This window comes from Canis lupus, chromosome 8 (genome assembly GCF_048164855.1).
Source record: "Canis lupus baileyi chromosome 8, mCanLup2.hap1, whole genome shotgun sequence".
NCBI classification, from domain to species: Eukaryota; Metazoa; Chordata; class Mammalia; order Carnivora; family Canidae; genus Canis; species Canis lupus.
Window position 1 is genome coordinate 72,204,628 of NC_132845.1, and position 22,351 is coordinate 72,226,978.

The following is a 22,351-nucleotide window of genomic DNA, read 5'->3' on the forward strand; positions in this document are numbered from 1 at the left end:
TGTGAGTGGCTGGGGTTTCAGAATGGAACCAATTCCTGCCAGCCCTGCCAGCAAAGGCCCAGCCACGGCACCCAACACCACGGACAACTGTTTTGTCTAGAGGCCCACGGCGTGTACCCCCAGCATCTACCTTCAAGGGATGGTGAATATGGCCAGGAGCGACCCCACTCAGACCAACGTTGCATCAGGACGGCCACTGCCAAATGAACCTGGCATTCACATTCATTCTCTCTCTGTCCCTCTCTCTGCCTAAATGCATCTTCTAAACCTGTGCTGCCTGGGAGAGCTTCCGGGATAGTGGAAATGTTCTGTGCCCACACTGTCCAGTTCAATACCCACTGGCCGCATGTGGCTACTGAGCCCTTTTGAAACGCGGCCAGTGCAGCTGAAGAGTTCTTTATTTGATTTGATTTTAATTACTTTGAATTTGAATAGCCGCATGTGGCTAGAAGCTACCCATTTGGACTGGGCATAGTTCTAGAACTTCTCAGTCTCTCACTCGCTCAAATGCAAGCTGCCTCCACCTGGAGCAGGGTCCCGGACCAGCCTGCGGTGGTTTTAACCCTCACGCCATCGGCCCCGGGACCATTCTGGGCTCGGATTCCACCTCTGGCTCCATGATGTGGGGATCCTCGGTGTGGCCCTTAGGAACAAAGGACCCGATGCTGGCATGATGTGGGGTCTGGAGTATGATGCTCACGTTACCACTACTGTTCCCACCAAAGTCCTTTTGTCTGTTCAGCTCATGGGACAGAACGACACTGAGCGTTTTTAATGAGCTCAACCTTGACCCAGGAAGAAAGGGCAGGAAAACTGTGTGCTGAGCCCCCTGAGCCCTGACTTCCGGGCTCCCTCTTCACCCTCTCCCATTACCAAGGTGGGTACACCATGGCTCAGGACACAGTGTTGTCAGCGAAGGAAGAGGGTCTGAACAAGCCCAGAGTCGGGGCTCTTTCCCCTGGTCCTCCCTGCTGGGGGACTGGGAGGGTCGGGGTGGGTGGGGGGCACACAGGGTCCCCGAATAAAGCACCAGCCACTGAGCAGCTCGAAACATGAGATTTACCTCTCATAGTTCTGGAGGCAGATCGAGGTGCCGGCAGGGTTTCTGGAGAGATGGCTTCTCCTGGTTTGCCGTGGCCCACCGTGAGCTCCCTGGTGTCACATCTCAGGGGGACGGTAAGCCTATTGGGTCAGAGCCCCACCCTCCTGAACTCATTTGACCTTAACTGCCTCCTAACGGCCTGATCTCCAAGTACAGTCCCCATTTGGGGTTAGGGCTTTAGCACAGGAGCATCCAGCCCACAGCACCCACAAAGGCCTTGTGGGCTACTGGGAAAAGATGTCTGTGAAGGAACCGGACAGAAGCACTGTGATTAAGGGTAAAGGCTGAAATGGGGATAAACCCCTGAAAAATTGTATGGAACGGTTTCCAAGCTCAGGAAAAGGAGAGGCCATCTGAATAGCCACATCAACGGTATACAAGGCGGGGGAGGCTTGCCAGAGGGGACCCCTTCCATGGGGCCTCTGTGCTGTACCCGAAGGGCTAGGAGGACAGACCGGGAAGGCAGGGGTCCCCAGGAAGGGCCCAGCACAGTGTGTGAAACTGGGAGAATCATGACTGCACACAGGGAGAGGGAGCCAAGGCTGTGGCCCCCTGTCCCCTCCCCCCCCCGCTATCTTGGCTATGACATCCATCCTCATATCTCTCAGGGGACACATCTGCAAGGCTCTGGCCCTGGGGGATTGGTGCCACCATCGTGTACTACGGCCGGGCCTTTCTTTCTGCGATTCAGTCCCAAATCCATGAAATAAAATTTGAACCCAAGATGGCCCAACCCAGAGCAGCCAAGAGCGAGGGATTCACTGTGCTATCCTTCTCTACCAGGAAGGCAGCACTTACCCAAATGACGGGGGCAAGGCCTTGGGGAGGAGACAGGAGACGGGTGAACGTGACCCCTCTGGCCCCAGCCCTGTACCTCCTTGCCCCGCCACACACAGCCCATGGGCATGATCTCCGGCTGCCCTGGCCGGGGGGCCCCAGTCAGAGTAGGGCTCTGTTTACTCCCTGGGCGGGGGTCACCAGCCCCTGAACCCTCTAGAACATTCAGGCACCTGGCCTGGGGGGGTCCAGTTTCAGCTGAAACACGCCTACAGAACTCCCAGCCGAGCCGCCCCACTGCCCTGTGCTCTGGCTAATGGGGTCACGTTGGAGTCTAAAACCAACACAGTTCACCCCCTCACAACCATGACGCCTACCCCTGGATGCAGCTCTGGTTGTGCTTGGTTTACGCCTGTCATCACCTCTCCGAGCTGCCTGGGGCGGCCCTGCCCCACATGAGGAGGTCCAGGCCCTGAGGGCTGTCCCCGGGCTTTGGGCCAAAGGCTTCGCTTTTATTAAAACTTCTTGCTGTTGGCTATGGCCAACATCCCTGGGGCTGAGTTCAATTTGCCAAAGTCACCCAGACGAGAGAGGGAGATAGTAGTGATAGGAAAAAGGAGAGAAAGTACAGACCATGGCAGAAAAACTGCGGCGCCGGCCGGGCCAGCGTTATCCCATCTTGCAGATGAAGCAAGCCGAGGCTCGGAGAGGTCAATGCCCTGCCATGTGTGACCGGTACGTGAGGAGTGGGGAGGGGGGTCAGTAGACCCTCTGGCCCACCCCGTGCCGCCAGTGCCTTCTCTGCCTGCCAGGAGGTGGGTGACCCAGGGCTAATCCTCTTTGGCAAGAGTGAGCCCCATGAGGATGAAGGGAGCCAGGAGCTTCCTACTCACTGGCCTGGGGTGGGAGGGTGTTTCCATAGGGGCTGGCAGCCGTCACCTCTGGAAACAGCTGTAAACTCCATGCAGGCTCTGGGGAGGGTGCTGCTCAGGGCCCAGCTGGTCCCAGAGCCTGGAGCCTCTCAATCAGCGATGTGAGCAAGAGGCTGGGACGGCTGGGGTCCTGGTACCTGGGACGATTTCCAACAGTTGTGACAGGGAGAGAGCTCAGGATCTGGAGGGACCCAGCTTCGAGGGCTGGGCACACTGGGGATGGCTGAGTGTGGGCCTGGCACCCATAACTGCACGTCGGGGGATGGAGGGAGAGGTGGCCATGTAGATGAGTGAGCACCTACCCATGGGAGCAAATAAAATCAGGGCTTTAACTATGCTGGCTGACCTCAGGCTGGATACTCGGGGGGGGGGGGGGGTGAGGATGGGCGAGGAGACGTTAAGACCCTGCAGCCCATTGGGGTCCTGCCAGCTGGCTGGACAGGGAAGATGAACAGAGGTACCCAAGCACTCTAGACCCTGCACGCACATGCGTACGCACAAAGGCACCCCCAAAATGGGAGGTGACATAAAGGGGGGCCTTGCCCCTGCCAGGCTGTCTGATGACACGGTGGGCAGTAAGGCGGGGAGAAGCAGGCCCGGGGCACCATGGTGGCAGCGTGAATTCAAACCCCGCTCTGGAAGGACTGTGTTGTGAGGACCTCACCAGCACACAGATGCTCTGACCCAGGCTCTGGCTTCCAGACCTCTGCTTGCCAACGTAGCCCAGAGCCTGCAGAGTGAGGTCTATGCCCCGAATGGTAACGTTACAGCATTAACTGTCAACAACAACAAAAGAGGGCCGGGAACCAATGTGCACCAGCTGGTGACAGGTCAGAGATATGACAGTCACCTGTTCCGTGGCTCATGGTGCAACAGTTCAAATGAAGGACAGGAATCTCTGGGAGGATCTATGCTAAGATGAATGTCAGCTGAAAAGGCCGGTGTGGAACGGGAAGCAGCGAGTGTGGTTTAATACCCATTTATGTTAACAGAAAAAGGGGGGGGGTGTTAATAATAAACATGCAATTTTACATACATTAATCTCCCTAAGAATCCACACAACTCTTGTCTGTGGGGACAGGAACACAGGTGGGAGGGAGCTTTCGCTGGGCACCTTTGTGTATCTTTGGAATTATTAAAGCATTGTGAATTTATTATCCACTCAAAAATTGAAAGTGAGAAAAGATGACAAAACAGTGAGGTCAGGAGGCCTTCCTGTAGGAGGAGGTGGGACTCGGCGAACTGCAAAGGGAGAGAGTAAGAGTGGGGGGTGCTGAGAAGGTGCTGGAAGGAGAATGTGGGGGTTAGGGGCATGGCATCAGGAGTCAGCCATTTACTTACACCATGATGCAGTCACTTCCGGCCCAAAGCCCAGGGCCATCCCAGCCATTGGCTGATGCCAAGAGAGCGGATAGGGCTCCCTGCCTCTCCTAGGCTGGGGTGCAGCACCTCTCTCTCATCTATGACCCTCTCTGGTCAGGGGGACTCAGACATCCCTAACAGGTGTGACCTGTCATCCTAAAGCTGACCCTGGTGCTTTTTTGCTTTCTCTCCCTGCCAGGGTCCCAGTAGAAGTTGCTGGGTGTCCCTCCTTGGTAAGCTTGGGCCCTGCAGGGGTAAACCATAAATCTGAGGTCTCTAGACTGCGTGTGAAGACAAACAGCCCACACAAGCCTTTCTGGGGCCTAGCTAGTGCTCAGCCCCCTGTGTCAAGATCAGAGCACCAGGCCCGGTAGGAAACGCCCCAGGAGACACCGCCTATGGGGAGGAGGGGGATAAGCTTCCTCCCAAGCTCCAGACGTTCTGGGGAGCACCCAAGGGTTATGGGGTCTGGCAAAGGCTCAAGAAAGCCTCTCTGGTGATGGTCGATGCTGGCTGAGTCCCTGCTGGCTGCTGGGCCCTCGACACACAATACATGGGATCCTCCTCAAACCCTGGGCGGGGGATGGGGTGGGTCAGCAGATCACCCTCATCTTCCAGAGAAGAAAACACAGATTTATGTGAAATAATTCTCCAGACAGAATGAGCCTTCCCCACCTGGCAGCCTTTGGCTTCCCCGGCCACTGTCCAAAAGGCCCAATGCCCCTTCAGGGTGACAGCCAAGCCTTTGGGAGGCTGGAGAACAGGCTTCCCCAACTGCACGCTCATCCGAGCTACTCCCATGGGGCCTCCTTCTGTCCCTGCCCTTCCAGGGACAAGGGACAAGGCTGTGGAAGAAACCTGTGCTCTCGGGACAGACAGATGGCTGTGTGTGGGGAGGGGGTAACACAAGAACCTTCCTTCTACGGGAGGACGCAGGGGTCCTGGCTTTTGGGGACAAGTGCTCCTCATGGTGTTAACACAAGGCATCTTTCTGACCTGACTTGCCCGGGACGTTCTCTCTAGTGGCACTATCGGCGTGCAAGGCAGGCCCACAGCACAGGCAGATGCAGTGGGATCTGACAAGTGCCACCATCTCTAGGCCCCATGACCGTGACTGCGCCAGCCTCAGAGCAGGCCCCATGGAAGCCCTTGGCTTGCGTGATGTCAGGGAGCCCCACGAACAGCCCCAGGATGTGGGTGCTGGCGCCTTCTCGGTCTTTCAGCAGAGTCGGACCAGAGGCAGTTAAACCAGACTCATTTGGACTGAAGAGCTGGGGGGGTGGGGGGGTGACCAGAGGGACGCTGACGGGGGGAATCACTCTGAATAGCTCTACTCTGAAGAGTATTTAGAAAAGAACAGATAAAAAAAGAAACACGGTTTCACCGCCTTCAAGCGCGGGTACTCCCGACATCTGGGCCACCCACTGGGGGCCCTCAGAGGCCGGCTCCAGGAACTGAGGGGGCCACCCTGTCATTTACTGGTGACCCTTGTAACCCCCTCACTCCCAATTGCGACACTCTGCATGGATGATGACCTGTCCCCAAAGGATCACTCAGTGGGGGTTGGGGGGGATGGGGCTGGGTCCAGCCTGGGTGGGTGCCAACGAGTTCTCCCAGGCAGTGCACCATAGAGATACCCTCCCCTCCCCAGAGCTGCACCTGCCTGGTGCTAAGCACCAGAGATAGTTCCCAGCTCTTGGCTGGGAGGCCCAGGGGCATCTCCTGTCCCCCAGTGTCTTGCCCTGGTCTCACCCAAGGTGGTTAAGGGCGGTAGAGTCCAAAGAGCCTTCCGAACCCCCCACCCCCACTGGGGCTGACCCTTCTAGGCCATGTAGAACATGACTGCCTTGTGCTACCACTGACCCGTCTTTCAGAAGAAGAACCCAGGGCCAGGCAGGGGGCTGGCAGGTGGCAGAAACACGCAGGGCAGACTAGAGGTTGTCCTGGACCTGGAGAACCGGGTGCTTCTGGGGGACAGGCAGCGTGAATGAAGCAGCAAGGAGGCCTCTGGAGGCCAAGTGCAGAGGCCAGGGCCTCTGGGGGGCCACACTCAGCTCCAGGGCAGGCGACACACGTGCAGGAAGGGATCAGGTTTCTGTGCAGCCACCCACTTGCCGACGCTGGCAGTCCAGCCCAGGGCTCTTCGGTCCTCAACAAACATTCATTGGGTTCCTTCGAATACCCAGCTTGCCTTGTGTGGGCACCTAAGTCCTTGGCATAACATTTCCCCGTGATCTTCACCACAACTCAGAGAGGCTGATACCATGCTGCCCGTTTTATATTTCTTAAAATTTTATTTATTTATTTGTTAGAGAACGAGAGAGAGAAAGAGAACACAAGCATGTGGAGTGGCAGGCGGAGGGACAGGGAGAGGGATCATGATCTGAGCCCACTGCGCCCATGCTGCCCATTTTAAAGAGGAGGACAGGTTGCTAACAGCTTGCTTGTGGTCACACTGCTGGTAAGCGGTGGGCTTGGACTGACCGTGACAGGCACACCCCTGAGAAATGGCCATTCACATAAGGTCTTCCATCTGGAGTTAAAGGGGTGGGGGGAAGGAGTGGATTGAGGTCCAGGTAGAGGAGGGCCGGGAGTAGGGGAGCTGGCGTGAGCCCCAATTTGCTACATGTCTGCTGTGTGACCTAGGGCAAGTTACCCCCTCCTTCCGACAGAGCCTCGGTAAGGGTAAATGGTGGAAAGCTTGCATAGTCGGCTCTTGAGAAAGAACTTTGAGGTTAAGCTTTGTCTGCTGTAAGTTCACCATTATCGGTTACTGCATCAGTGACTTTTGAGCTCTGAAGGAAAAAGACTGAACTTTGAGAAGAAATTTCCACCTACTGTCTTTCTTATTCGAGAAAGGGAGTCAACCCTGGGGTAGGGAGGGATCAGCAGGAAGGCAGAGGCCCTAAGGGTGGAGGGGAAAGTCCAGGGGAGCGTCCAGGAGGCCTGGCCTGGTTTCAGTGGAGAGCAAGCCTTTGAGGGAAAATTCACCCTACCTTGAAAATAAGCACCTGGGGCACCCGGGTGGCTCAGTGGTTGAGTGTCTGCCTTCAGCTCAGGTTGTGATCCCTGAGGGGTCCTGGGATTGAGTCCCGCATCGGGCTCCCTACTGGGAGCCTACTTCTCCCTCTGCCTGTGTCTCTCTGCCTCTCTCTCTCTGTCTCTCTCATGAATAAATAAAATCTCAGAAAAGAAAAGAAAGGAGAAGAGGAGAGGAGGAGAGGAGGAGAGGAGAGGAGAGGAGAGGAGAGGAGAGGAGAGGAGAGGAGAGGAGAGGAGAGGAGAGGAGAGAAGAGAAGAGAAGAGAAGAGGAGAAAAAAGAAAAAAGGAAAGGAAAGGAGCACCTAGTTCTAGCCCAGGACATAGCCGGCCTATCAGCAGCCTCCTCCCTCCCTCCCTCCCTGCCAGGGCTGCTCAGGTCCAGTAGTTCCAGCCTCATCCATGGACACCTCACCAGGGCCTCCAGGTGAGGCCGCCTCAGTACCGATGTACCCTCCTGAAGCCTACCACTCCAGCACCCACCTACTGAAGACCCCTGACAATCAGCAGGTATGTGGGAGCAATCTCGGAAGGCCCCAGGGGGCATGGGAACCCACAGGGGACACCCTCGCCTCCCCTCACAGGTGTACCTGCGTAGGTGGCACCAAATTCCCACAAGCTCAGGACCAGGAGTCCTCCGGGAAAGGCCCGCCCTGGGCTATGTGCTGATGTAGGCCATTGTTTCCCCATAATCCTGTTTGCCCACAAAGCAACAAGGTGTTCCTGAAGCTCGGCTGCCCAGGCTGTGGTCACCCAGTAAGGGCTTCCAGGCTCCTCCCCATACGAAGCTAATGTGGTAGCTTAAGACTGTAGCAGTGCAGCCCGTGGCCCCGGGTTCAAATCCCTCCACCTCAGGTATGTGAAATGCTAGGTTAAATGGTACACCTGGTGTAGCACACAGCCTGGCGCTTCCTTGAAATGTTACGTGCAGAGTCACCATGTGACCCCATGTGATCCCCACTCCATTCCTCGGAATACACACAGCCAGGAGAAATGAAAACATACAGCCACGCCAACACTTGCGCACAGATGTCCCCGGCAGCATGATTCATGACAGCTAAAACGTGGAAGCAATCCAAATGACCATCAGTGGATGAATGAACAAAAGGCAGTATACTCCACACAATGGAGTATTATTCAGTCGTAAAAAGGAATGACGTCCGGACACATGTCACAGTATGGAGGAACCCTGAAAACATGATGCTGAGTGAAAGAAGCCGGTCACAAAGAACCATATGGTATGACTGCATTTAAATGAAATGTCCAGAAGGGGCAAATCCACAGACAGAAGGTAGACTGGTGTTGCCAGGGCCCGGGGGTGACTGCTTAATGTGTATGGTTTCTTTTGGGTGATAAAAATGTTCTGGAAGTAGACACGGGTGATGGTTGCACAGCTCTGTGAATATACCAGATGCTTCTGAAGCGCAAACTTGAAGACAGCAAACTGTATGGTATGTGAATTATATCTCAATAAAGCTGTCATAAAAAAAAAAAAACCCTACTCTTCCCTTACTGGGTTTTTGGGATCTTGGACAAGGAACTGAACAGTGTAGTACCTCAACGTTCTCTCTGTGAAATAGGGCTGGTCACTGCACACACATGGTAAGGGCTGTGGCGAGGACCAAGTGAGCTAAGATAGAACTGCTCCGAGTGGTTATCTCTCTAGGTGCCAGCTTTTTCCCTCGGCTTGAATCTGCCATTGGGCTGCCCAGGCTCACTACCTTTCCACTGCCACATTGCCCTTTGGTTTCCACATGCTCTCTAAGTTTATAGGGGCCTTTCTTTTAATTTTTTTTTTGTAAAACATACATATATAAAACGTACCAACTTAACCATTTCTTTTTTTCAAAAAAGATTTGAGAGAGATAGAACCTGTGAAAGTACGAATAGCGGGGAAGACGGAGAGGGGAAGGGAGACGCAGGCTCCTTCCTCTGATAGATGTGGGGCTCGATCCCAGGACCTGAGATAATGACCTGAGCCAAAGGCAGGCGCTTAACTGACTGAGCCACCCAAGGGCCTCCCATCTTAAACATTTCTAAGTGTACGGTTCCGTAGTGTTAATTGTATTATACTCTGTCATGCAGCTGATCTCCAGAACTCTTCCCATTTTGCAAAACAGAAACTCAGTACCCACTAAACAACAACATCTCCACTCAGTTCCCCTCTCTCCAGTCCTGGCAATCACCATTCTGCTTTCTGTGTCTACAAATCTACTTGAAATACTTCACTGAGTGGAATCATGAAGTATTTGTCCTTTTGTGACTGGCTTATTATTCCACTTGGTGAAATGTACTTCCTTTTGAAGGTTGAGTAATATTTCACTGTACATATGTACCATGCTTGGCCCTGGACAGAGACACCCAGAGGTGCTTTCACCTTTGGGCTACTTTGAATACCATAGCCATAAATATGAGTGGACAGGTAAAACCCCAGGCTTTTTTTTTTCTTTTGTAAAATATTTTATTTATTTATTCATGATAGACAGAATGAGAGAGAGAGAGAGACAGAGAGAGAGAGAGAGGGGCAGAGACACAGGCAGAGGGAGAAGCAGGCTCCATGCAGGAAGCCTGATGCGGGACTCGATCCTGGGACTCTGGGATCACGCCCTGAGCCGAAGGCAGACGCTGAACCATGCCCTGAGCCAAAGGCAGACGCTGAACAACTGAGCCACTCAGGCATCCCAAGACCCCAAGCTTTTAAGCACAGATCTCAGGGATTGGAGTGTGTCCAACAGATTCTATTTATGGCAAAGATGAGTAGAAGACAGATGCCTCTAGAGGGGCATGCCCCCTTAAAGGTTTAATTGAACACACTCCCAAAAAACACACTCCCAACAAACTGGTGCATTGTCAGCTGCTGGATATCTCGGTGGGCCTGCCTGGATGCTGGACAACCAGAGTCTGACTGTCCCAGACACCGGTAGGACCGGGCTGGTGCATCCGGGGCTGGTTCCTTGTACCAGAGGTCATGCTAAGAAAAAAGACCTTGCCAGCCATGTGCAGTCTCTAGAAAGACCAGTTCACTCCTTTACAACTGCCTCTCTGGCCTGATAGGAGACGGATCAGTACCACATAGCACTGGTCCTAAGGCCCAGACACGCATGTGGAGTGAGGACAGAGGGGACCAGTCCTCCTAAACTATATCCCGGGATACAAGTGATCCCAGGAAACCCCTCACCCAGCCCCAGGGTGGCTTCCTAGAGGAGGTGATGCTTGAGCCAGCTCTCCAAGTGAACTCCGTGTTAGGTCTGAACACCTGTGAAGGCTGTCAGACAGGGCTAAAGTTGTAGCGATCACATGTTCTGGTTTGCCCTGTTGTCCAGGGTAATTATCTTTAGCGCTCCCTGTGATAATCAGAGGTGTCCCCATGTGAATGATAAATTACGTAGTCACTGTGTTAGTTACCTATTGCATAACAAATTGCCCCAAAACTCAGTGGCTTGAAAGAACAAACTTTTCTCTCTCTCCCAGTTCCTGGTTAGGAATTTGGGTGCGGCTCCACTGGGTGCTGGGAGCTGAGGATCTCTTAGGAGGTCATGGTCAAGGTGCTGGCTAAGGCTGCGGTCACTGGAAGGCTTGCCTGGGGCGGCAGGATCTGTTTTCCAGGTGGCTCATGCACAGGCTGGCTGTCGGTGGGAGGCCTTGATCCCTCTCCACAAGGCCGCTGCCATGTCCATGGCAGCTGCCCCCACCGAGCAAGGGATCTGAGAAAGCCAGGGAGACAGAAGACAGAGAGGTACAGCCAGACAGAAGCTATCCACTTAGGCCCAGGTTCTGAGGCTTACACCTTGCTTCTGCCACCTTCTGCTCGTTGGAAGTCACTAGTCCAGACCCCACCTGAAGGTGGGGGGAAAGATGTCAAGGGATCTGGGATATTTCACAACTATCACTTCTGAAATACGGCATGTGTGGCGTGGAGACAGGACAGAACCAGGGAGGACAGAAGAAAGCAGATTAAGGAACAGTCGCAGCACCAGGTGAGAAATAGGATAGTCTGAGAAGGGTTTTGAGCAGAGTGAACCATGAAATCTGCCCCTGCACCAAACTCCAGTGGGGTCACACGGCCTCCGCTCGGCCCCACATGACCAGCGGGCCCCTCCCTCTGGGTCTTTGGGGCCCCCGCCTTCTATCTTTGTCGGAAAATGCACCTTTTCTTCCCACTGGACAGAAGCTCTGTTTGTGTTTCCCGGGGGGCCCTGTACACAGCAGGTGCACACCACAGGGTTTCTGCACGAACAAAACAGCAATGTGCACCAACCCCAAGCTGTGGTCATGCCGGCCCCAAACCAGAGCCTGCAACCTGGGCACACCTCTCCTTCCAGTCTCTGGGCCTTTGCTCGTGCTGTGTCCCCTGCCCAGCATGCTCTGGCAGTGCTCATCACTTGCACTGCCCTGGAGGCAGAGGGGCTGGTGGGGAAGCTGTTCGGTGAATTCTGGGGAGAGATGAGGGGGATTGGCCATGGCAGAGGCAGTGGGCGCGGACAAGGAAAGGGTAGACCATGCTGAGCTGCTGGATGTGGGGCAGGCCAAGGACGATGCCGTGCCCTCCCGCCTGGTGCCAGCCCCCTCCTCTGGGGCAGTGGCAGGCCATGGCTGCCCCGGGCAGGTGTGTGAAATGGCTCTGGGGCTCACCTTGGTGCTTTCTACCCACACCCTCCCTTGACCCATCTGTGCCCACCACTCCTGCTGCCTGCCTGCCTGACCTGTCTTCCTTCATCCTTGTCACTTCCACCTCCTGATGTCTTCCCATTCTGCCCAGACTCGGCTCAAATGGTGCTATCTCCTCTGGGAAGCCTTACTTGCTTGCAGCCCTGGGGTCCCAGGGCATTTTGGTTGCCTCTTGCAGAGGTCCTAAGTGACATACGTCCCCAGGTAGGCTCCTGGAAGGCACTAAGAATCTCCATTTGCTAGAATCAGAGTGTATGCAGGCACAGAGCCATAAAGTCTCCTAACCCCCCCCAAAAAAAAAAAAAAAAAAAAGTCTCCTAACCTTTTAAACTCCACCCTGGCACTGGCCAGCTTAACCATGGCACTTCCTCTCAGCTAACTATTATTGGAGCTTCTAGTGGACCAGGCTCTACTGTAGTGCTTGTCATGTCCCATTAAGTCCCCACAACAGGCTAGGCAGTGAGCTCGATCATTATTCCTATTTCAGGGGTAAGAAACTGACGGCACAGCTAAGTCAAACAACTGGCCCAAGGTTGCACTGCCAGGAAGCCACAGTGCTAGGATTCCGCCCGAGGGTTCCTGGGCCCTCACATCGCTGCCAGCCTGTCTTTCCCTAAACTGCAATCAAGACGTGGCCTCAGCCCAATGCACTCAGGAAACCAGTGAGGGTTTTGGAAGGACCGTTTGCAATTTTGAGCTTTTCTCCTATAAATGCCTCTGAAGTCTTGAGCGCTCGCTAGGGCTTGTTGGCAAGATTTCCAGCAGGCAGCAACATGAATGAACACATGCAGGCCAAAACACACCAGAGATCTACAGGCTGTGGATCAGGCCCAGGTGGCCAGCGCAGGTCTCTGGGTACACGCTTACCTCATACTCACCTAGGTGCTTTTTTTTTTCTTCCCCCAATCAAATGAGATGGACTTTGGGTGGAATTTAAAGATGAGGGTATTTTACTGGACAAAAAAAAAAAAAAGTCACAGTGTCTGGCCACCTGAATGAACGCACTTTAGGATAATGACCTTGCCCGTGTCCCCTTTTATGGCTAGGGCCTCTCAGCAACACCTCTAAGTGGCCCCTGAGCATGGGGCAGCCAACCTGGTGGGCTCTTAGGCTTGGCCGAGTGGTCATCAGGCCAGGTTTTACCGCCTTACTCCCTGGGTTCAAACCCCAGCTCTGCCATCTGTGCGTGTCTTGGGGCACTCAAGCTCCTTGCTTTCCTTATCTGTAAAATGGGAACAACTCTGACTTGGAGTTGTCAACATTTTTACTACAGACTTATTAGTTGACCCTCGTTTTGCCGTAAGGTGTCCGTAGAGAGCAAAATTTTTTTTTTTTTTTTTTTTTTTTGCACACAGCAAATCTGAATCCCACAAGAGCTGCAGGAGCTTCGGCCTCCCCCTGCCCGCCCCCCACGCCACCCGCAGCAGACACGCCCCTCTGGTCACGGCGGATCCTGATTGGTCTGTGATGGTCTCATCCCCTGTCCCAGGGATTCGTGCAGGCCTGTTCACGTGACCCAGTTCTGCTCAATGGGATGAAGAAGTCTGTGCAAGAGCGGGGTGGAGAGGTTTCTCAGAAACCTCTCCAGGTTTCTGAGACTTTCGGGAGGCAAGGAGCCTTTCCCAACCTTGGGTTTCCTCCTGACTGCCAATAAAGCCTACAGCCATTCCAAGGATGGCCAAATACAAAGGCAGGAAGACCTGGGTCCTTCAAGACATCATCAAGCCTTAAAGTTACCACCCGTGGAGCAGCCGGTCTTGCAAACTCTTATCACACAAACCTATCATTGTTTAGGCCAGCTGAGTCAAGGCTTTTTGTTATTTGCAACCCAAAGCATCCTGCTGATATCCCGTGGTTGATCACATTTCATCTTCTTGAGAATAAGCCCTTCATACCAGAAGGGTTTAAGCTTGGCTTGTGCACTCAGGGAAGGCTTCCTGGAGGAGGTGAGGCCAAAATGGGATCCAAAAGAATGAGCATGCAGATAAAAAGAATAGGGCAAAGGGTAACATTCCAGACAGACAGAAGAACAAAGGCCTGAGGTTGGAGATGCCATAGTGTGTGTACACGCGCGTGCATGCAGGAGCAACAGTCTGTGTGGCTGGGAGCCCGCAGAGGTGAGGCTGGAGAAAGAGAAGTAGGTGGGCTGCAGAGGGCCCTCAGCCAGGCTACAGAACCTCAGTTTATCACAAGAGTGGAGGAGAGGCTCTGTGGATGGCTCTGATTTTGTTCACCCAGGGTCTCACTCTCCTTCTTTGCGCCTGGAATAAGTGCACGCCGCCGGTCCAGCCACCCCCAGATGCTGCCCTGAACCTCGGCAGGGGGCAGGGGCGCTGGGCCTCGCTTCTCCAGGTGTGCTTCTGCCTGCCTCGCCTCTTCCAGCCCCCAGGGCACTCATAAGAGACTGGCTGAAATCTGGGTCACTCTGTGCACGAGTCGGACATCCATCAAACAGGCAGTTACTAAGTGCCGACAAAGCAGTGTGCTAAGCACAGTGGAGAAAGGACCCGGTTCAAATCCCAATTCTGTCTCTTCCCAGCTGCGTGACCTTGAGCAAGCCACTTGCCTTCTCCAAACCCAGCATCTTTACCTTTTTGTAAGGGAGAGTGAAATCAATGGTTGGCCCTCTTCTCTCTGGTACTGACTGGGAGTCGGGGGTAGGTGAAACTACTCAAAAAGCTTCCTGGGGATAAGGTTTAGCATCCGGGTGGGACAAGAAACCCAACAGCATGCTGTGATGGACAACTGTGGAGCAGGGATGAAAGGTTCTAGGGAGGGAGCACCTGATCAGGGCAGTGAGGAAGTACAAAATGTAGTTGGTAGGTGAGGCAGGATGGGTCCAGGAGAGAAAGGTCCGCAGAAGCAGGACAGAAGGGATCCAGGAAGCCTACACCTTCCACTCTGTGCCCCCGAAAACCTTTAGGACCATGTGCTGCTAACAGAAGAGCTGGACATAACAGCTGAACACGGGTACTGTTTGCACCTGTAAGAGCAAATCTCTGAGCTTAAGTCAGTAAGATGCAGATTCAAAAATCTCATCTCTACCATTTACCGTGTGACCTTGAGCAAGTCACTTAACCTTTGAGCCTCAGACTCCTTTGCAAAGTGGGTGTAAAACCCAATTCACAGAGCTGTACGATGGTGTGTGCAGGATCTGGGCCTGGGCCCCTTTCCCACCTAGCTAATTCCTATTTCAAACCCTTAAGATCCAGTGCCACCTCCTACAGGGAGCCTCCCAGGCCTGTCGGCTTCCCCAGCTGATCCCCTTCCCTGACTCCACTCGACTGTAATTGTGTCCTCCTTCCCCTCCATCAGGCTCTAGGCTTGGAACAAGGAGGAGCAGAGTATCTTAACAACTCTTAGATGCAGCTGTACCCCCTCCCCTCAGCGAGTATCTACCAATGGCAAGTCCTCCTCCAAGGTTCCACCCAGGTGGAAACAAGAGGGAAAAAGTGATTAAGTCTGCTGGGGGCAAAGGGAAGGGGGGAGGTGGTTCAAGAAAGGTTCAGGGTGAGATCACTAGATGTTGAGGGGTGAACAGAAATTTACCAGGAAAGGGGTGTGTTTGCAGGCCGAATGGGAAGTAGGAAAGCACAGAGGTGTGAAGGGAAGGGTAAGTCAATCGTCGGTCACCAGAGTATCTGCCTGAGTGGCTAAAGGTGAGGATTCTAGATCTGGATGCCAGGGGCCTCTAATGCCATGCCAAGGATACGGCCCTATAGGAAGCGGCTGAAAACTTGTGACTGGGCAGCACAGCGACACTGTGGTGTGTGTGTGTGTGTGTGTGTGCACACGCGCGCGCGCCCAGCCGCACTAGTTTGAGCTAAACTTAGGTCGGGGGTGGGGAAAGTGACAGGGCTGTGGGCCACCACTGGGGGCAGGTGCTGGTGGAAGAATCAAAAGGGGAGAAAAGTTCGCCCTGGAGGACTGATTATTGAAATAGCTTCAGGAATATATCCACACCCAACTACCCATTCTACTTGTGACAAAGCCGGCATCCACGATCATTACATGCCACACACAGCAGCTCTGTGACAATGGGGGGTGGGGGGTGTCTTCATTACAGGAGGACACAGTGAGAACCCGGGGAGGAAAGGGACCCTGCCCTGGGCACGGGGCTGACCACAGCCTGAAGCCAGCATCCCAGCCCCCGAGTGCAAGGGAAGGCAGGCCTTCAGCTATCTGGCAATTGTACTCAGCACCTTCTAGCACCAGACCCAGGAGACAAGGATATGACCTTTGACCTCTGAGTCATCTTGAGCTTGGACTGGACACCTGGGCCACAGACCAGCGGCCTCCAGCAGCGGACAGAGCAAGGGCCACTCAATGAGGGGTGATTTCCATGGTCAGACAGCTCAGCAGGGGTCTTGAGCCTCCCATTACCTGTGAATTTTCAAAACTGGACCGGGATAGAGGCTGGAAGAGGGCCGGTCCCTACACAAAGGGTGAGGGGCAGAGGGAGTGGCTCTTTGCTGCCTTCCTAAGAAGCCCCCAGATGCCCCCTCCTCCCAGCACCCACCCAGGCCCCGCTCAGCCGCAGCCTGAGTCATCATCCTGGTTTGAATGGTAGCCTACAAATCAGCCAGGGGGCTGCCTGGGGCTGAGGGCCACGGGTTGGAAAAACAAGGCTAGTCTCTCTTTACCTCCAGCCTCGGAAGCTCAAGACAGGCTGAGGGTGCGGACAGAGGGTGGTAGGTACAGGAGGGATGGGGGGGGGGGGTGTCAACAGCCAGAGGGGGGCGGAGGGGAGGTGGTGCTGGTGAAAGGTTTAGAATTGGAGCTGTTGGCTTTTGTTTTCAAATGACCTGTTTAATAATTACCTTTGGAATCAAAGGAGCCTCTGCTCGGGGAAGGAGAGGATTTCAACCCTCCATACCCCCACCGAGCAGAGCAGAGCAGAGCAGCCGGAGAAGAAAGTAAACAAGATGCCACCAGCGGATCTCGCTCCATCTCGCAAACAATGGCGGGACTGAGCTGCCCGCTCAGACACACACACATCAAAGTGAGATTTCCAGGCAAGAACTTTACCAGGCAGATAAGCAGCTCGGATTGAATTATTTTCCTGCATCCCCAGAGCTTCCCTGAGCTCAGGGCCGAGGGGGGCAGCTTTAGGGGCCGTCCTTGCAACGTTAACCTTGACCTGCAATGCATTCATTCATTTTGCAGCCAGGGAGAACGACCTCCGCCCCAACCCCTGAAAACCCAGCCGGCAACAACTTCATCGCTTTGAACAGTCACAATGGTGGACAAACAAGGCATTTAAGTTACAGCGGCCAGCTCGAGCTCACACTCCACTGGGCTCGGGCTCCTTGGAAAAAAAAAAAAAAACACGCCCCAATCCGAACGCCCACCGGGGCCCGCGGGGTCAGACCTTGACCTGGTGGTGGGAAAAATCCAACTTGGGTTTTCTGTTGCTGTTGTTTCTTCCCCAACCTCCCGAGGCCTTCAACTATGTTTCCCCCTGCAGCATCCAAGCCCAGCCTCGAGGCTGAGCCATAAACACGCCTGCTCCTCCCCCTTCCACGGTTCGGCAACAGCCCCCACGACCCTCCCGGGCCGGGAGGAGAACGCGGCGCCGCGACCCCGGACCCTCCCCCGGCCTCCCGCGCCCCGGCGGTCCCCGCAGGCACCTCGGGATCAACACCCACTAAGGATTTTACGATTTTCCGCGCCGGGTGGCCGCGCTCTGCACAATCCCGGCCGGGCCCCGGCGACGCGGGCCGGCGCGGCCGAGGGCCTGGGGGATGGGGGGCGTTAGTTTGTGTTTTCCCCCGTCGCGTCCCCACACCTGTTTTTCATTCATTCGTTCGCTCGCTCGCTCGCTCGCTCATTCATTCACGGATTCGTCACCGCAGCCTCCCCGGCCCTCCGGATCTGTCTCGGGGAGGGAGGGGACCGAGACGGGGGCTGGCGGCGGAGGCAGCGGCGGGGGTACCTCGGGGGCGGGGGGCGGGGGCGCGGGAGGACGGTGCCCGAGGGCAGGCCGGGGGGCTCCGCGGCGGGGCGGGCGGCGGCGGCGGGCGGGCGGCGGCGGCGGGGGCGGGGGCGCTCCCCGGGGCTCCAAGTTGTTTTCCGAGGCGCCGCGGCGAGCACGGCGGCCCGGGTGCGCTTCTTTGTCTGTCCCCGGCCGGCCCGCGTCCCCGCGCGCTCACCTGGTCTTGGAGGACAGGAAGGCAAGTTTGATGAGGCCGTAGGTGAAGAGCGGGATGCTCTCCTTGGCGACGCTGGCAACTTGCAGCCGGTGCTCCAGGATGTGGAGTTCCATCGTCCGCCCGCGCGCCGCGGCGGCTCATCGGCGGGGGGCGAGCCGCGGCCCCCGCCCCCTGCGCGCCCAGCCGGCACCGAGCGCCGCGGGCGGCCGGCCGGGGCCGGGAGCTGGGCGCCGGGCGCCGGGCGGCCCGGGGCGGACAAAGGGGAGGCCCGCCGAGCCGCGAGGGGGCGGCGGGGGGCGGCGGCGGCGGGCGAGGGCGCGGGCGCGGGCGCGGGCGCGGGCGAGGGCGAGGGCGAGGGCGAGGGCGGCAGCGCTGGCAGAGCGGCGGCGCGCGGCGCCCGGCGCGGAGAGCAGCTGGTGTTCGCTGTAACAAACAACTTGCCACTCAAACGCCGGCCCGCTGGGCATGCGCGGCCGCCGCGGGGCGTGCCGGGACTTGTAGTCGCGCGCGGCCGGGGCGCCGGCGGCCGGGGCCGTCGGGGGCTGCGAGGCGGGAGCGCGGGCGCCGGCGGGGCGGCCGGCGGCGGGGAGGGCGGGCCGGCCCGGGCCTAGCCACGGCAGGCCCCGGCGCTCCCGCGGCACGGCTCCCCGCCACCCCACCGTCCGCGGCGGCGCCGGAGGAGGCCCGGGTCTGGGAGGGGAGCGATCCGGAGAAATGGGTGCGCACCGCGCAGAGCAGCCAGGGAGGCATGGGTGCTGCGGCCCGAGGTGCGGGCCGAGCAGGGGACCCAGCGGGGCCTGGGGCGTCGGGGGGCGGTTCCTGGGGGAAGGGGCACCCCGGCCGGGTTCTGCAGGATGAATGGGAGCTCGCCGAGGACGGGGGCGGGGCTCGGGGCTGGAGGCCCGAGGCCTTCCAGGCAGAAGGAACAGCGTGTCCGGAGCACAGAAGCGTGAAAGCCCCCACTGTGCTGTGTTTGGCTTTGCCGGAGCGGAAAATGTGAGGGAGGAGAGGCGAGAGATAAGGCAGGCGGATCACCAGGAGTCCGGTCGAGAGGGGTCATGTGTGCAGATCCAATGAGGTGGCCGCGTAGCCCGCGCGAGCGAGCGAGCGAGGGTGGCGGGGACTGCGACTGGCCGATTTAGGGGACGGTCTGAAATAGTCCCAAGGGCTTTCCACCCCGCAGCCGGGGGGGCCGTGCCTCCTGCCTGCCTGCCTGCCACCGACCCCCTATGTGGCTGCCTCGAGGCTGAAGGTCTAGGTGAAAGTTGCTGGTGCGTCGCTCTCTGGGAGAGTAATCCGGGGGCAGGGTAGGTCAGGTTTACCTGGTGGGGCAGTCCGGGAGGGCTCTTCTTGGGGAAAACCGGCTCTGCCCTCCCACATTCTCTCTCTGAGTCCTCCTGTGTTAGGTAGGAACATATGAGGCTCCCTTATTTCCAGAAAGGAGTGTGAAGCCTGCAATCTGGCAGCTCTTCAAGCAGGCCGAACCCCTTCCCACTTTGTTTTCACTAAACAATAAACCACCCTCTAATAAAGAATAGATTTACTTTTTTTTTTTTTCTCTGTCTGCCTCCTGTAGAATCTGAGCTCCATGAAGGCAGTGATTTCTGTCTGTTTTCTGCTATATTACCAGTGCCTGCAACGTGACATGTGAGAGACAGGCATTTGATATTCATGGAGTGCATAAATGCAAACCCTATCCTTTTAAAGTCCGGGGATCTAGAAGGCCCAAACAGAAATGCATTCAGGGTCCAGGCAAGTAACAGAGATGTGTGAACACAATGGGTATCAGACCGTCAAAAGTGGAACAGGAAAAGGGAGGCCTGCTTGAAGGCATCATATTCAATTAAAAAAACACAACAACACAAAACTACCAACAGGTGAAACCAAGCAAACGAGACTAAGGGTAGGGCTCGGTCAGCGTGCTGACTTCTGCACCGAATGGCCTCAGTATTTTTTAATATCTGGGCCATGACCCGTGAGCGGATGGTGAAATCAGTTTAGCAGGGCTGACTAGCACTAAAAACAAAACAAAACATGGACACCTGGGTGGCTCAGTGGTTGAGCGTCTGCCTTTGGCTCAGGTCATGATCCTAGCGTCCTGGGATGAGTCCCACATCGGGCTCCCTGCAGCGAGCCTGCTTCTCTCTCTGCCTACGTCTCTGCCTCTCTCTGTCTCTCATGAATAAATAAGTAAAAAAGTTTTTTTTTAAGATTTTATTTATTTATTCATCATAGGCATCACACAGAGAGCCTGTCGTGGGACTTGATCCAGGGTCTCCAGGATCACGCCCTGGGCTGCAGGCAGCGCTAAACCGCTGTGCCACCTGGGCTCCCCATTGAATAAAATCTTAAAACCAAAACAAGAATAAGACATGGCACAGAGCTTTGCATGTAGCAAGGGTAAGTTACTACTATGTGTTCTAAGTTGCAGGACGCTTGAATTTTGGCATGCGTGTCAGTGTGTGTCCGCAGGCGTGTGTGTATACATGTGCATGCGCTGGATCTTGATGCAAAGGTGTTTCTTACTGTAGTCTCCATCAAAAGCATTTGACAGCCCTGTGGGTTTTCTATTAGTCGAGCCAGGCCATCATAAAGTTTGCAGATGCCGATGGTATTGCAGAATTGCTTTCATTGAGCTGTATTTGGTGATTATGATTTTTGTGAAACTAATACAGAAACGAATGTTGAGGTGTTAAAGAGACTGACCTGTGGGCTGCCCAATCCAGAGGATGGTTCCAGGCAGGGGCCAGGGTGAGACACGCACTCTGGAGGTCACGCAAATGCTGGCGTGGTACTTTCCCAGGGGAATTCACTCCTCCCCCTTGATTCCTTAGGGACTGTATCTTTCTGGTCCTCCTCTGGTTCTTCCATCTTGCCATCTGTGGTTCTTCTCTGCATGGAGGCCCACTTGGTATTCCTTCCTGTAGTGCATTTTTACAGTAATGGCTGCCAGTGCATCGGGCCTCCTGGTAAGGAGGACAGGATGGCTCCTGTGTTTGGCCATAGGACATTTTTGGCCAATGAGGTATTAGCAGATGTGCTTGATAAGTCCTGTACACTGGGAGTCGCCCACTTAGAATGCTTCCCTGAGACCCCCACACTGTGGAGAAGCCCGGATGAAAGACCACAGGGAAGGAGGGGCCCAAGTGTTCCAGCTGCTCCAGCTGTTGCCTGCCGACATGAGGGTCACAGCCTCTTTGGCCCTTCCAGCTCACCATCCAGATGAATGCAGCCACATGAGTGAGCCAGGTGAAACCAGTAGAGCAACTGTCCGGCCAACCTGTCAAAACATCATAAATAGTTGTTTTTAGCTACCGAGATTTGGAGTGGCTTATTATATAGTAATGGGTAACTCTCATCTTCTCTCACTCTCTGGGTGTGCTTAGTCTCTGGTTTCTAATGTGTCGATGCTCCCCAGATTGACAGTTCCCCGTCAGAACATGTTCCCGAGGCTCTGACTCACACATCCAACTTCCTAGCATCTGGCTACCTCCATCTAAATGTAGACAGGCTCTGCCAACCCAACCTGTTTGAACCTTCTTACCTCACTGTCTAACCCACCTCCGACCTTCTCCCCTTCCTCCTGGAATCTCTGCCTTGGTTAAGCGCACCATGCCTGTTGCCTCAAGTTGCCAACCCGGTGTGGCATGCTGGGTTTTTCCAAGATGGTGACAATAGGATCTTCCATCCTCCATGTTCTTCTTGCAATTCGCTAATCACCCTGTTAGGAGGTGAGTCTGTATGTTCCCTCCCCTTGAATTTGAGCAGGCCTGTGACTTCTGAAACAAGGTCATAACAGGTGACAGGGTTTGCATCAGGTCCTCTTGGGATGCTCTCTCTTGGAACCATTCTGCTGTGTGGAAGCAAGGGCCACACAGACCACAGGTAAGCGTTTGTATTGGTCTGTTAGGGCCGTGTAATAAACTATGGCAGACTGGGGGGCTTAACCAGCAAAAATGTATTGTTTGACAGACCTCAGGCTCAAAGTCTGAGATGAGGATGTCAGCAAGTTTGGTTCCTCTGAGGCTTCTCTCCTTGGCTATCTATAGATGTCTGTTTTCTTCCTTCACATGGTCTTGCCTCTATGTGTATCTCTGTATCCTAATCTTCTCTTCTTATGAGGACACCCGTCATATTGATTACAGCCCACCCTAATGATCCCACTTGAAATTAACCACCCCTTTAGAGGGCTTGCCTCCAATATGGTCACAATCTGAGATTCTGGGGGTTAGGACTTCAACATATAATAGCTCTGGGGACACTAGACACGATTTGGCCCATAGCAGTGTTCACTGAGGTTCCAGCTGACAGCCAGCATC

The 22,351-nt window shown here is 55.3% G+C and overlaps 1 protein-coding gene across 2 annotated transcripts in view; it reads right to left on the minus strand.

Moving 5' to 3' along the window:
* The window catches only part of CASTOR2 (cytosolic arginine sensor for mTORC1 subunit 2), a 54,166-nt gene extending 35,960 nt beyond the window's left edge, over positions 1 to 18,206 (minus strand). Inside the window, exon 1 of one of the 2 annotated variants that reach the window (XM_072837541.1) lies at positions 18,033 to 18,206. In XM_072837541.1, coding sequence (XP_072693642.1) covers positions 18,033 to 18,145 — 113 coding nt within the window. In that variant the 5' untranslated portion in view covers positions 18,146 to 18,206. The remainder of the gene's footprint in view (positions 1 to 18,032) is intronic. The other variant, XM_072837542.1, reaches the window with a different exon arrangement.
* Positions 18,207 to 22,351: the final 4,145 nt, after the last annotated feature.